At 38.5% G+C, this 15340-nt stretch overlaps 1 protein-coding gene across 1 annotated transcript in view; it reads left to right on the top strand.

The window, feature by feature from the left end:
• FOXN1 (forkhead box N1) overlaps positions 1–15340 on the top strand; it is a 284468-nt gene that overhangs the window by 126864 nt on the left and 142264 nt on the right. The window contains exon 3 of the mRNA XM_063955982.1: positions 11461–11583. Within this exon, the coding sequence (XP_063812052.1) occupies positions 11523–11583 (61 nt within the window). The 5' untranslated portion in view covers positions 11461–11522. The remainder of the gene's footprint in view (positions 1–11460; positions 11584–15340) is intronic.

Genomic DNA, 15340 nt, shown 5'->3' with positions numbered 1-15340 from the left:
TCTGATTGCACAAACTGTAACAACTTGGGCCCTCATTCCGAGTTGTTTGCTCTGTAATTTTCTTCGCATCGCAGCGATTTTCCGCTAATTGCGCATGCACAATGTTCGCACTGCGACTGCGCCAAGCAAATTTGCTAAGAAGTTTGGTATTTTTACTCACGGCATTACGAGGTTTTTTCTTCGTTCTGGTGATCGGAGTGTGATTGACAGGAAGTGGGTGTTTCTGGGCGGAAACTGGCCGTTTTATGGGAGTGTGTGAAAAAACGCTACCATTTCTGGGAAAAACGCGGGAGTGGCTGCAGAAACGGAGGAGTGTCTGGGCGAACGCTGGGTGTGTTTGTGACGTCAAACCAGGAACGACAAGCACTGAACTGATCGCACTGGAAGAGTAAGTCTCGAGCTACTCAGAAACTGCACAGATAAATCTTTTCGCAATATTGCGTATCTTTTGTTCGCAATTTTGCTAAGATTCACTCCCAGAGGGCGGCGGCTTAGCATGTGCAATGCTGCTAAAAGCAGCTAGCGAGCTAACAACTCGGAATGAGGGCCATGATAAGGAGCCCAAAATGATTTAAAAAAAACCTGTGTGTTAATGTATGAAAGGTCGTTACGGGGAGCGGGGGGAGCCAAAACAGTGCACGTTATTATTGTCATTATCGGCACTGCTATATAAAAGATGATCATACTGTACATCTTGTCGGAGTGGCTTCCTGCTTCACTTGGGTAATGAGGCACAGCAGGTTGTGTTATAGCGGCACGATCTGTGCCGCTATAGTACATTCCCCCTGAGTACTCAGACGAGAACTGCTTAACAGAATTACACCAGCATATGGGGCCCCAGAACTGAACTTATTTGTATCTTAATGTATAGTGTTATGTAATGGACTGTTTAACTTATGTTAATGATTTAACCTCTTACCCATCTTAGAACCATAGTTGTTTAGTTTTACCTTGTTTTACTCATGCTTAGGATATATGTTTGACTATATTAATGCTTAGTGTGTCCACTGCATGTTATACCTATTTGTGTTGTTTGACTGAGACTTCTTCCAGCTGTGGCAGATCTTCAAGCCAAGTTCCAGTTGAATAAATATTCTTCCAATGTAATGAGTCAGAGTTATTAATGTAAAACTGTAATCACCTGTATGTATATTATGAACTGCGGTGTTCGCTGGAAAGGTTGTTGCAACACTTGAAAGAGCATAGACCTCATTGCCTCCGAGACACACGAGTTTCCCATACTTACTTAAAACCCAGAGACCTACTCTGAATCTACCTGGAAGTTGACAAATTCTGTGATACTTACCTTAGTATTATATATGGGTTGGTGGGAATGAGTGCTGACAGGATGAGTGAACGTGTTAATGGATGCTGGCAGGGTGAAATGATTAATGAATGGGTTAACCAGTGCTGGGAAGGGGGGGGTTATTAGGGGCTAAGTGGGGGTGTTAGTGGGTGAATAGGTTAATGGGTACTGTGTGGGAAGATCTTTATGGGAGCTGATAGAGTGGATAAAAGTATTAATGGGTGCTGGGAGGGTGAAATGATGATTGAATGGAGCAGTGGTGGCACTGGGGTCAGTACATACCTCTGCTGCTGGCAGCTGGGGGATAGTAGAATATGTGCCCCTAAGGGTACCACTCCCCATACTTACTAAGAGTGTGAGGCATGAGTATGGGTCCATCCCACTGCACAAGGTAGAAGTCCTTGAAGCTTTATTTAACTGTGCTAAGCCAGTTTATACTCCTTGGCCTGGGCACAGTGAAGTGATGATCATAGCGCCCAGAGATGCTCTCTAGAAGTTGAAGGGAGAATCTGCACCACAGCGGGAGTGAATGAGGAACAGGAAGAGTAGGGATAAATCAGCCTTACCTGGGCTGATTCTCACATGTTCAAGTACAGTACAGGACAAGTGACATGCATCCAACATTTTTCCAGTCCCATACAATACGGCAGGGGTAGACAACTATGGGTCCCACCAGGGATCACCCCAGCCCCCTGCTGCGCCAATCTGACATTGTACATGCATGGGTCTACCCCTGTTACTGTTAGCTGAAAACAGTGATATATTTCCATGCATGGAAGAGAAATCTTTACCTTTTTGGATTATAGCCAATCTTGTGCCACAAATATATTGAATGCAAGACTCTGATTGCACAAACTGTAACAACTTGATAAATAGCCCAAAATTATAAAAAAAAAACCTGTGGGTTACGGTTTGAAAAGTCGTTATGGGGGGGGGGTTAGCCAAAACAGTGCACGTTATTATTGTCATTATCGGCACTGCTATATAAAAGATGATCATACTGTACATCTTGTCGGAGTGGCTTCCTGCTTCACTTTGATAATGAGGCAAAGCAGGTTGTGTTATAGCGGCATGATCCGTGCCGCTATAATACATTCCCCCTGAGTACTCAGACGAGAACTGCTTAACAGAATTACACCAGCATATGGGGCCCCAGAACTGAACTTAATTGTATCTTAATGTATAGTGTTATGTAATGGATTGTTTAACTTTTGTCAATGATTTAACCTCTTACCCATCTTAGAACCATAGGTGTTTAGTTTTACCATGTTTTACTCATGCTTAGGATAAATGTTTGACTATATTAATGCTTAGTGTGTCCACTGCATGTTTTACCTATTTGTGTTGTTTGACGGAGATCTCTTCCAGCTGGGGCAGATCTTCAAGCCAAGTTCCAGTTGAATAAATATTCTTCCAATGTACTGTAATGAGTCAGAGTTATTAATGTAAAACTGTAATCACCTGTATGTATAGTATGAACTGCGGTGTTCACTGGAAAGGTTGTTGCAACACTTGAAGAGCATAGACCTCATTACCTCCAAGACACACGAGTTTCCCATACTTACCTAAAACCCAGAGACCTACTCTGAATCTACCTGGAAGTTGACAAATTCTGTGATACTTACCTTAGTATTACATATGGGTTGGTGGGAGTGCTGACAGGATAAGTGAAAGTGTTAATGGATGCTGGCAGGGTGAAATTATTAATGGATGGGTTAACCAGTGCTGGAAGGGGGGCGGGAGTTATTAGGGGCTAAGTGGGGGTGTTAGTGGGTGAATGAGTTGATGGGTACTGTGTGGGAAGATCTTTACTGATAGAGTGGATAAAAGTATTAATGGGTGCTGGGAGGGTGAAATGATTAATGAATGGGTTAACCAGAGCTGGGTAGGGAGGGGGGGTTACTGGGTGAATAGGTTGATGGGTACTGTGTGGGAAGATCTTTATGGGAGCTGATAGAGTGGATAAAAGTGTTAATGGGTGCTGGCAGGGTAAAATGATTAATGAATGGGTTAACCAGTGCTGTGAGAGGGGGGGGGGGTTATTATGGGCTAAGTGGGGGTGTTAGTGGGTGAATGAGTTGATGGGTACTGTGTGGGAAGATCTTTATGGGTGCTGATAGAGTCAGCTTTTACTTCTTGGCCTGGGCATAGTGAAGTGATGATCATAGCGCCCAGAGATGTTCTCTAGAGGTTGAATGGAGAATCTGCACCACAGGGGGGTAGTGAATGAGGAGCAGGAAGAGTAGGGATAAATCAGCCTTACCTGGGCTGATTCTCACATGTTCAAGTACAGTACAGGACAAGTGACATGCAACCAACATTTTTCCAGTCCCATACAATATGGCAGGGGTAGACAACTATGGGTCCCACCAGGGATCACCCCAGCCCCCTGCTGCGCCAATCTGACATTGTACATGTATGGGTTTATGGAGCGAGATGGTCACTTTTCCAGAGGGAAGGCAGTTAGCTCAGACAGAGGGGAATAATAAGGAAAACTGAATGGCAGTAAGTACAACATAAATTGTCTTTATTTTTAGTGTGGTGCCCCCCATTGGTCACTGGCATGAAGGGACAGCAGTTGACAGCTTCTCACTATGAGCTGCAGACTGCTTTTCCTCCATAATAGAAATAGGCTGTGAGAACGGTAATATCACACAAAAGCATGCCACTGAAGGTAAAAAGGGGTGGTATCATCTTTAGGTTGGTGCCCCAAAAGGGGGGGAGCCTAGGGTATATACAGTAGGAACATGCGCCAGCTCTGAACTCCAGTACACCTCATGTTGCAGAGCTGTGATACACATTGAGTACACTTAAGAGATTTAACTGTGCATGTAATGTGGCATTGTGCAATATTTGTAGTATATTCGCACCTTTATAGAGCAATGGATTTAAAACATGCTTGCCTATTCATCTGGATTGTACAGGAGACTCCAGAAGTCCAGGGAGTTCTCCTGCGCTTTTGGGAGAGCAATGCACCCTCCCAGATCTCGCCCAAATCCCTGTTGAAGTAGGAATTGCAGAAATTTTATGGCTGTGATGCCACGATGTGGTATTACACGGTAGAGGATGGAGCCATGATGATGTGAAATTAATCACCACACCCATGTACTTGCCACTTGGACCACATCCCCTGCTTTCCAGATCTCTTGGGTTAGTAAAAAAAATAGGTCAGTATAATTAAAAAAACAAAACATTAAAAATACGGTTTTCCCCCCTCAGTGTTGTCAATTTCAGACCATTTGCAACAATATAAAGTCCGGCCACTTGCCACAATATCTATTGAAAAAAATGTGAAATTATTCCTGATGAAATCTCATGTAGTTATTTTGTAGATAGTATGTCAGTTAGGCGGATCACTGCACCTGTCCTGAGGGCCAGTCTGAGTAAAATGTTACCAGCTCTCCACATAAATACATGCCCACAATCTGCAACTACTGCAGGCTTCTGGTTCATAAATAACACATCCAGGGCACTGCATGCAATTGGGCACCTTTGTGTTTGTACAACAAAATGTTAACCTTAGACACACAGAATTTATTTTCAAGTACAAACATGAAACGTTACAGATATATACCTTTGCACGCATTTTATATTTAGTAGACGTAACACTTGCAGCTTTCTCATGTACAGCTTTTAAAACTTACTCTCCTGTTCACTTGTATGGCAGCTTTAAGAATCCATAACTTAGTTACTTGTTCTTTTTTATTATTATTATTATTATTATCATTATTATTACATGCAGATTTGCCTTGGGCGAGCAAGAGCTGATATAATAATTGGCTCACACAGCCATCTGCCTGCCTTTATTTAAACTGATGTAATCACAGATCTATTTCAACATGTTTTTTTTTTTTTTTTACCTGAATTCTCTCCACCTATGACAAGTCCCTGATCTAATTCCTGGGCTACAGCAGGAGCACGCTGATGTGCTTCACTAGGAAGGTACTGTAAGAGGAGACAACTTACATCTTCCTCTAGCATTCTAGAACTCATGCGTGAACGCCAAAGTAAGAGAGCATCACAAGTCCTTTTCTACAGCACAGCTATTTAATGCTGAGGACAGACCAGGAGACACTCCCAACTGGAATACAACAGTGGTGCAATCTCTATCATTCTCTTTCTTTCTCTCTGTCTCTCTCACTCTCTCTCTGTCTCTCCTTGATCCACTCATCTGCCTGGAAGACTGCAGAACCCATCACCAAGTTTGTTATGTCTACTGGAAAGAGCCCAGCTCTGTAAGGAAGGTCAGCTGAATTAAGTAATAGTGTCAAGGAGTGACAGTATGTTTTATTGTTTCGTTCTTTCTTTTTGTTTGTTTTTTAATTTGTATTTTTAAGGATTTTTTTCTGCTTATGTGCCACATAGTAGTTTTATTATTTCTCATCAGTTTTACACTCAGTATTGTTTACAGTTTAATTTTGAAGATATAAAGTTGTTTAATAGTATTAGTGATACTTTATTTTTATTTTTTTATGTTAGACATATGCAATACAAATTATGTACAATTTTATATATATATATATATATATATATATATTCACACATATTCACACACACACACACACACACACACACATATATAAACATACATACACACACCACACACAGACACACATGGACTGCATTTGGACCATTTTCTAGTTTCTATAATTAACTACAATAAAATAAAAAGCACTGTACAAATATAGTACACTGGAGTAGGGCCGCTCGCAGTTTTTGTATTATTTTAGTATATTCATCTTTTCAAATAAATATAATAATATTTTTATGAAGGCCACCATTTCTATGCATGCCCAGATTTTCTAACCAATCAAGCTTACAATCTGATACGTGAGCAAGCGTGAGGCAATGTCACTTGTCTGATTACGCATGGGACTCCTCTTGGCATTTGAACTATTGTCCCCAGTCAGTCTCCCGATCTCATTATTTTATTCCGTGATTATGATCACTGAACCAATGCCTAACCTTACATGAATTTTAATTAGTATGTTGGGACCATGAAAGTCAGTTAGTAATATTAATATTCAAGCACAGAGGCAAACAGATACAGACACATATACAAATAGTTGATAATACTTGTCCTTGATAGTTTGCAGGGAGGACAGTAGATGACTTTAACAGTTCTGTATGAAAGAAAGTGTAATCATTTTAAGTACAGCAGGTATTTATTCACTATCATGCTGGAGGCACAGTTATAGTACATGCATTCTTGGCACACTCAGAAAATATATTACAGATGTAAAGTACCCTTTGTCCATTATGGTATATGTGTAATAAGCCTCAATATTATTTGATTATGACGGCAGAAGTTGATGAATTAAGTGGGTGAGATTCAGTGAATGTGTTCTTTAACACAAGTGGAGGGATATGAAGTCATTGTAACCTGGCGTGGCAGAGAGAGTCAGTAAAGTCACTGTAACTTGACATGGCAGAGAGCCTCATAAAACTGGCTCTTCGTGTTCCTTATTTTATCAATGGCATAACTATCAAAAATCAGTCAAAACTGCATCATTTTTGGGGGGCCTTTCTAAAAAAATCTTTAGATAAAGCCAGTACAAGGCAAACCAATGTCATACATTCTACACACACAAAGTTAGATGGGGAGGCAAACTGAGATCCTCTATTTCTGTTTTTTTTTTTTTACATCTACACATAGGAAATAATATACTATAAAGGAAAACTGATGTCTGGGTTGCTAGTGAGTGCAAGCAATATTTTATAAAATATGACCTATTTACATCCTGCAAAGACTGATAGAGTGTAAGGCAATGAAGACAAACAATATCAACATGTGGAAATGAATGAGACAGTTCAGTGCTAGGCATATTTCCCAGTTACCCTTTAAACAGGTAGAAAATAGTGTAGCTGCCAGTGTAACTTTTGGATATGATTGGTGCAGTGACCTGTGCCTCATAGGCTTCTGTGGAAGCCTATGTACAGTAGGACTTACTGTATAGCTAGACCCACAGGTTCCTTAAATCTGAAAGACTGCAGCCCCCTGCAAGGGACCCCACTTTACTGCAGGTCTTACTCTATTGCTCAAAATAATTACATGCAGGCTTAAATGCACTGATCAATACATGAACTAAAACTCCACTATTCATTATTGCTAGTTAATACAGTGAGTGCAGGCCCACTCTGATTTCTACGTAAACAATGTGGTCACATACCATGTTGCACCCCAAATCTAGGAATGGTGAGTGCCTTGGATTAGTGATAGATATATATATATATATATATATATATATATATATATATATGTGTGTGTGTGTGTGTGTGTGTGTGTGTGTGTGTGTGTGTGTGTGTGTGTATATATATATATATATATATATATATTTATACCGAATGGTGAGGCTCTCCAGACACTTCCATAATACAATTAGCAGGCAGACGCTCAGGTGTTTGTCAATATTTCTATATATTGACATATATCGTTATCATGTATGGAAACTATACCCCCGGACCATTTAGCATTGGCAGCTGAGACAATTGTGTATGTGTATATATATATATATATATATATATATATATATAGCTTTACGTCTATTGTATATTCTATATGTATAATTTCACAGAAGATGACAGTCCGGCACTCCACCATCTATATAACAGCCTCTGGTGCCTTCTGGCTGGTCCAATGATTGTTTAGAATAATCAGTGTCACTCAGAGGACTTTAGTAAATTTCAAAGCATATTAAAACCCATAGTTAAAGTAAACCAATGTTTTGGGGCCTAAAATGACCCATTCTAAGCTCTGAAACATTGGTTTACTGTAACTGTGGGTTTTTAATACACTGTATAATTTTATATACTGGATAGATAGATAGATAGATAGATAGATAGATAGATAGATAGATAGATAGATAGATAGATAGATAGATAGATAGATATTTGAAGATTTCAAATTCTGCTTGATAACTGACAGTGAAAGAAAAAGTCATTAAAATCCTTTATTATGCAAGTAAGTGCCAACCAAGGGCAACTATTGTGAAAGTATTTCCTTTTCAGTCACAAGATATAAGATAGTAACAGTACAGTAGATATTTATAATTACATTTTCTTGATATGAAGTAAGACCGGGCAGAAAAAAAAGCAAAACATATACATACTTACATATATAGATAGATATATCCTTACATCATTTTTATTATTTGAATGAAAAAGTATATACTGCTTAAAAAAATAAAAAATAACTTATATTATGTTGCCAACATAGGTACTGGAAATATTTAATGTTTAAGTTAAAGAGTTTAATTAAATTCAGAAACATTTTATCTTGATACCAATCCATCTTTGCTGATGGGTACACCTGAGGCATGACACAGAACTCACTGCAGAATAAATAGTAACTGATTTTCAACTAGAAGAAATTAATTTAATGTACTTTACTGAAAGGAGATGACTAATATTTAACATAAAATAGGATGTGAACAAGTAATCTTGTGTTTTTGCGCAATACAATTAAAATGTAAAATTTGATCTCATGATGAATCCTAATTAGATATAATAGATCATTTTATTAGTTCCACTTTATTTTAAACTTGATTTATTATTAAACAGCACAAAAATAATAATAATTATTATTATTATTATTATTATTATTACTATAATTATTAATAATAATAATAATAATATTTTTAATTCCTCACACATGACATTATTGATTATAGTTAGATCAGGGTCTTTCAACATCGACAGCTGTGATATAATAATTAGCCTCATCAACCGGGTATTGTTAGATTTTACAGTAAATGATGATTTTCCATATGACGGGGTTTTCTTGAATAAATAAATATATTTATTAATAATAGCCATTTGATCTGCCTTCCTATTCTTGATTTAAGTGGATCGAGTTGTATTAGACTATTGCAAACTGAAACCATTCAGCCAATGATCCTGCTTTGGAGGATATAGGTGCTATATTTTAACCTGTAAAATCAGTGTACTTTCACCATGGAAATTCATAGTAGCCCAGTTTAAACTAGTTCCCTCCATTGAAAATCTGGGTGTTACACTATAGTCCTTATATGGCATTATCATGTACATGTATATGCATCAATATATTAAATGTCATCAAGCCGCTGATACATAATAGCGTTAAATTACTGCATTATATATAACCAGAAGATAAGTGTAAACCAATTTTGAGACAAGAAAAGGTTTTGACAAAAGGGGGGTCATTCAGATGTGGTTGGAGCGGCTGCATCAGTGACAAGTACTGTACCAATTAGAGGTACTTTGCGCATGTGCAGGACCTGCTCTGTGCATGTACAAATGGGTACTGAGACGATGGATGCTGGACGCAATCAGACTGGCAGTGATTGTATCCAAGGACACAATATCGGATCATCTCCGACACCATCGTCTGTCTGCGTGACCCATGGGGTCGCACAAGCTGGCCGCAGCAGCTGCTGCCTAGAGGCCAGGAAATCTCCATTCTCTGATGGAGATCCTGGCCTCTTCCTTCCCCTGCAACGGCGGTGACATCCATTTGGAGAAACGGATGTTAGGGGTGGCAATGGTGTCAGTGATGATCCGATGCTGCATCCTTGGATAAACTTCAGAACAGTTATGCAGCAGGAACTGTGCAGTGCATTACCTTATTAGTGCTATCGCTGCTGCTTCGGTGTAACCTGCAGCAATAGAAACTTCAACCACATCTGAACGACTCCCAGAGTCAGTTCTCCTAGCAATGCTTTGCATGGATTAGACAAGTAAGGCAGCAGTATTAATGATTTGGGCACAGTGGGTGAGCACGGCAAATTGTTTGAAATTATTTAAGTGCAGTCACTTCTATTTATATGGTGAACTTGTCCTACATGATATAGCCATTTTATGACAATAAGATTATTTTAATCATAGTGTATTCAGCACCCATAACAACTACCAGTCAGTGTAGTGCAGAACTAATGAAATAAATAGTCTAATTGGTAGCTACAAAGAGGATGGTGCTTTTGTGTTAATTGTAGCTCTTGTCAAACTAGACAACAGTATATTAGTATTCAGTCATATCCTTAATATTATATATATATAAATATATACACATATATACACACACACACATACATACATACATACATACATACATACATACATGCATACAGTACATACATACAGTGAGAGAGACACAAGCATAACTTACTAAGACCGCAGCATACTTTTTGACAAATATAGTATTACTCATATTTATCATTCTACACTTGCATGTTACCTGAAGGTATATCTCCAATTACAGCTGGAAGTGCAGCTATATATTCAGAAGAACATTCATTATAATCAGCCAACAGTTATTGCCCAACAAATATTTTCTTGACTTTTTAAAAATACAGATTAACTATTTGCAATAACTTTCACATCTGGAGATTATTTTGGTGATACAGTCATTAACAGTGATCTAAGTGTTCATGTACCAATGTACTTACTGGTTCATATACTTATTTAAGACAGTACAAGAATAATAATTATTTATTTGTTTATTTATTACCAGTTATTTATATAGCGCACACATATTCTGCCGCGTCCATTCACATCAGTCCCTGCCCCAGTGGATCTTACAATCTATATTCCCTATCACATGTACACACACACATTCATACTAGTGTTAATTTTTGTTGGAAGCCAATTAACCTACCAGTATATTTTTGGATTGTGGGGGGAAACCGGAGTACCCGGAGGAAACCCACGCAAGTACAGGGAGAATATACAAACTCTGCACAGTTAGGGCCATGGTGGGAATCGAACCCATGACCTCAGTGCTGTGAGGCAGTAATGATAACCATTACACCATCCGTATCAAAGCTCCAAAGTAAAATGTAGGTAATGCATCCTAATTTCCAGAAGTCAGAATTGATATATGCAAATTTACACTTAGCAAAAGCTCGGTTTCTGTAATTAGAAAGCAATAGTTGGAGTTAAAGACATTTAAAGGATTTCAACAATATACAGTCATTGTTTGTGCAGTTTAACTTTCCATTACTGTACTACAAATACTGCAGTATCTGTTAGACATCATAAAACAGTTTTGTTAATTTTACTGATTCAGGTCTCCACCTGAAGTAAAAGAGATGTTTAAATCAGTTTTCCAGACTATGCCTTTAAGCGACATCTTGCCATAAAATTTAACTTAAATATTTATTTTGTCATTTTCCGTGCAGAAAGTAAAGCGGCTTAAACACTGATGGATGTTAAAGGAATACATTTTTTTTAATGAGATCACATGGAAGCTGAAAAGGAAGAGTATTCTCAGCTGGAAGGAGAGATGGTGAACACACAATCTGGTAAATGAAAAGAACGTAATATATTCATCATGTTACGTGTATGACTATGAATGTGCACAATACAATGACATTTGCCTGTTTCCTGAAATCTGTCTGCTTAGGAGGAGAACTTAAAATATATTTAAAAAAATGACATTCAATTTATTGCAGTTACTGTATACATGCATGTTGCTCCAATATGGACATTATGCAAGAAAAAAAAACTAATTGTGAAAAAGTACAGGTATCTGTACAGTATATATAGTGTTGTGCAAATTACTTGTGCCAATTTATTAATTTTTATTTTTGGTTTTTTTGGGTTCTTTTTGCTGTATTTTGTCTCTTTTTAAGACTGTTTTTAATGTGGAAAAATAACACTTTTCCTAATCAATAGTTTTTCAGTTCTGACTATTGTTTTGTGTTTCCATCAGCAATTCCCCTTCCTTTTCAGTGACACAGCTCAGGTTTCGGTGTGAGGTATAAGCATCCTTGAAACACTAGATTTACTGACACCAACATAATAAGCACTTTATGAATAGTCCGTGACGTGTGCTTCCAATCTAGGCCCTACATTTAAAAAGCCAAAAACCTACTTTGTCCCAATTAATTTGCACACCACTATATGTGTATTGTGTTTGATCCTTTGTTTATTGTTGTGCGGTTATCTTGTTGGATTAGGCAGGGAATGTGTAAAATGCTATATGTCAGATATATTGCTGCAAAGTGACTGTTTGATAAGGATAAACGCTGTTGTCATGATCATCTGGTCATTAAGTTGCTTTGTTCTACAATATTTCTGCACAGCAGTTACTAGAGATACTGTTTTTAAAAATCTAGGGGCAAATTTAACAACAAGTGATATCCTTGTTATCATTCATTATGAATGTTATTAGGGTGCTCCATCCAATCAGCTCCTTACTGTAATTTTTCAAACATATGACAGTTAGGAGCTGATTGGTTGTAGCACCATTTAACACTCAAAATTGTATAGAATGTATCCAGCATTTACTTCTTGTTCTTGCTTCTTGATGCTTTTTTTGTTATTTCGACATACAATTATATTTATCAACAATTAGCATGGCAGTTTTGCCAGCATCCCACACCAATTTCTAGCTAAAAATGCATTTAATAGACCCAAAGGTCATTTTCATAAAATGTAAATATGATTGCTGCTATACGTTCAGTGTAAACACCTTTCCGCCACTGCAGCATCACCTGCCGGCAAGTTTACAATCCGTTGTGCAAAAAGTGATATCCTGCGGATGTCAGACATATGATCCATCGCTAAGCACTGGCATGTTTGCATGGATCACATGAAGTCAGCCGCTGTAAGAAAGAAAGCATTCACAATATCAGTATTTTAAATACAGTAATGGGTAATTGATATGTCCTTTTGGTTTTATTAAATTCATTTTATAGTGAAATTAAAAGTCAACATATACTTTAATCAACAGTAGACACATAGGGGGGAATTCAAATGTTATCGCAATCCCAAAATCCCGTCTAAAGTGACGGAAGATCGTGGGGCGATATTCGAATGCCCCCACTTATCACGCTGATCGTGTCCAATACAGTCGGGTTTAGGCATGCAAAGCACCTAAACACGTCTAAAGTAATGGGTGCGATCATGAAAAGACCTGTTGGTCTATGAGAACACAGACTGGCTACAGCAGTAGCGGCTCAGACGCCATGTACTTGCACATATGATCAAGAAACCATCAGAAGATAAACGCCCCAAAAACGTCATGACACATCTGCGTTTACCCAACCACTTCCTGTTAATGCCTCCAAAAGGCCTCTGCCTTTCAATCACTCTGCGGCTAATTTCTCATCACAGCAAATGCGCAGTTTGCAGATAATTGCTTCTTTGTGTGAACATCGACCATTGCGTAAAAACATTGGCCTATAATGCACAATTTCTTTGGCTTGTGTGGAAAAGTAGTTTCCTGCACGGTTGTGTTTGCTCTAAGGAAAGCTTTAACCCTTTCACTTCCAAACTTTCTTTTCGAGGGGAAAAGAAACATTGTTAGTGAATGCACATTGTTTGAATGCTCATTTATACAGAAGCTTTCCTGAAGCTGACAAAGTCCTGTTACAATATTAAAACAATTACACAGGAGTACAAGGCAATAAATCTTGCAGATCAAACGGATGAATTTTGTGGTATCACAGGGCCACACCTAGGGCCCCTCCTTAACTCATATGCAAGCCCTGTCCCTCAAGGCTCTCATCATTTTTCTTCATTTGAGATCTTAGTGGGTTGCCAAGCCCAACTAAGAGTGTTCATCTAATGTCTTAAAGTAAAGCAAAAGTAAAATTTGTTTTGCAAACTTTTTTTTTTTTAATGGAGTGAGGACAGGGTTAGGATACTCACACTGTAATGTAGGCGCCCTCCGTTCTCATCACATATTTCTGCTGTAGCTGCTATTCAATCGGTATAATTCAAAAGAGTAAATAGATATAAAGGTTCAAGTTGATTAATATTAAAATAGTAATCATAGCCAGATTATTTCTTGTATGTATGTATGTATGTATATATATATATATATATATATATATATATATATATACTGTGTGTGTATATGTGTATATATATATATATATATATATATATGTATATGTATATGTATATATATATATATATGTATATTTATGTTTGTGTGTGTGTGTGTGTGTGTGTGTGTGTGTGTGTGTGTGTGTGTGTGTGTGTGTATTCCCAAAAGTCACTAATACTGTGCCAATATCACCCTTTTCTGCACTGCAACAGTCCCGGGCTATTTTGACAGCAGTGTAGCCCCCTGGGCAAGGAAATGCACTGGGGCCCCTACCCATCATCCAGTGGTAGGAGTGGGGGGTGCTATCAGCGGCAGCTTTGATGTCCCGCGGGCGGTAGTGTGTGTTTTATCTTCCGCTCAGCAAGCAGGACCTGGTGCACTAATTTCTGCTAATTACTCCTTTACTGCACAGATGAAGGGAGATGGGGCTGGAGGGAGAACACTAAACTGTAGAAGGGAGCATTGGGCTGAATGAAGGAGCCCCGGTACATGACTTCCAGGGTGGTAGGGGATGTTTAATACACAGGGAGGGGTGGATAGTGGAGTGGGCTTAATATTCATCATTTTCCAGTGGGAAGGCAGTTTGCTTGAGTGCAGATATCTTCAGTTCCTGCAAATACATTTTTTAGCTTTCAATGGAATAAAAAAAAACTAGAGAGTCCCACCTTTCAGAAGATACTGAGGATCAGAGTTCAGGAACCAGAACAATCCCAGCTTTTGGAGTGTATACCCTCAGAAAAACTCTAAGAAAGACAGAACCAGAGATATCGGGCTGGGAAGAGCAATTAACAGGCTCGGATGGTGACCACTGTTTTGAAGTCAGATATCTCTGGTTGCTCAGGGCCGATTTTCAAAAATCTAGTACCCCTGGAAAAAGGGGACCCTCAGCTATTAGCCTATGGCCCTTATTCTCCTGGGGCACTTGAGCAACTGTCCATTGAGCCCATACAAAAAGATGACCCTGCAACAGTCCATGGTTTAAATCCCAATTCATAGCATCAGTATAAAAGTTGTTGAGCTACTGTAACTATAGCAGTTTTTCAGAGCCAGTCAAACAATGAGTAATTGGGCTGAACAGTCCATTCAGTGAATGTGCTCATCACGTGATGTTCTCTTTAAACAGACATGACCTGGTGCTGCTGCTAAGCATACTAGTCAATTTAGACATTCACTCCGGTGCGGATATCAGTCCACTTTATGAACGCAACTATAATAAGACGATA

The sequence above is a fragment of the Pseudophryne corroboree genome, chromosome 2 (assembly GCF_028390025.1).
Source record: "Pseudophryne corroboree isolate aPseCor3 chromosome 2, aPseCor3.hap2, whole genome shotgun sequence".
Lineage (NCBI taxonomy): Eukaryota > Metazoa > Chordata > Amphibia > Anura > Myobatrachidae > Pseudophryne > Pseudophryne corroboree.
Note: the sequence above shows the minus strand (reverse complement) of the source record. Positions and strands in the feature narration are given on the sequence as shown.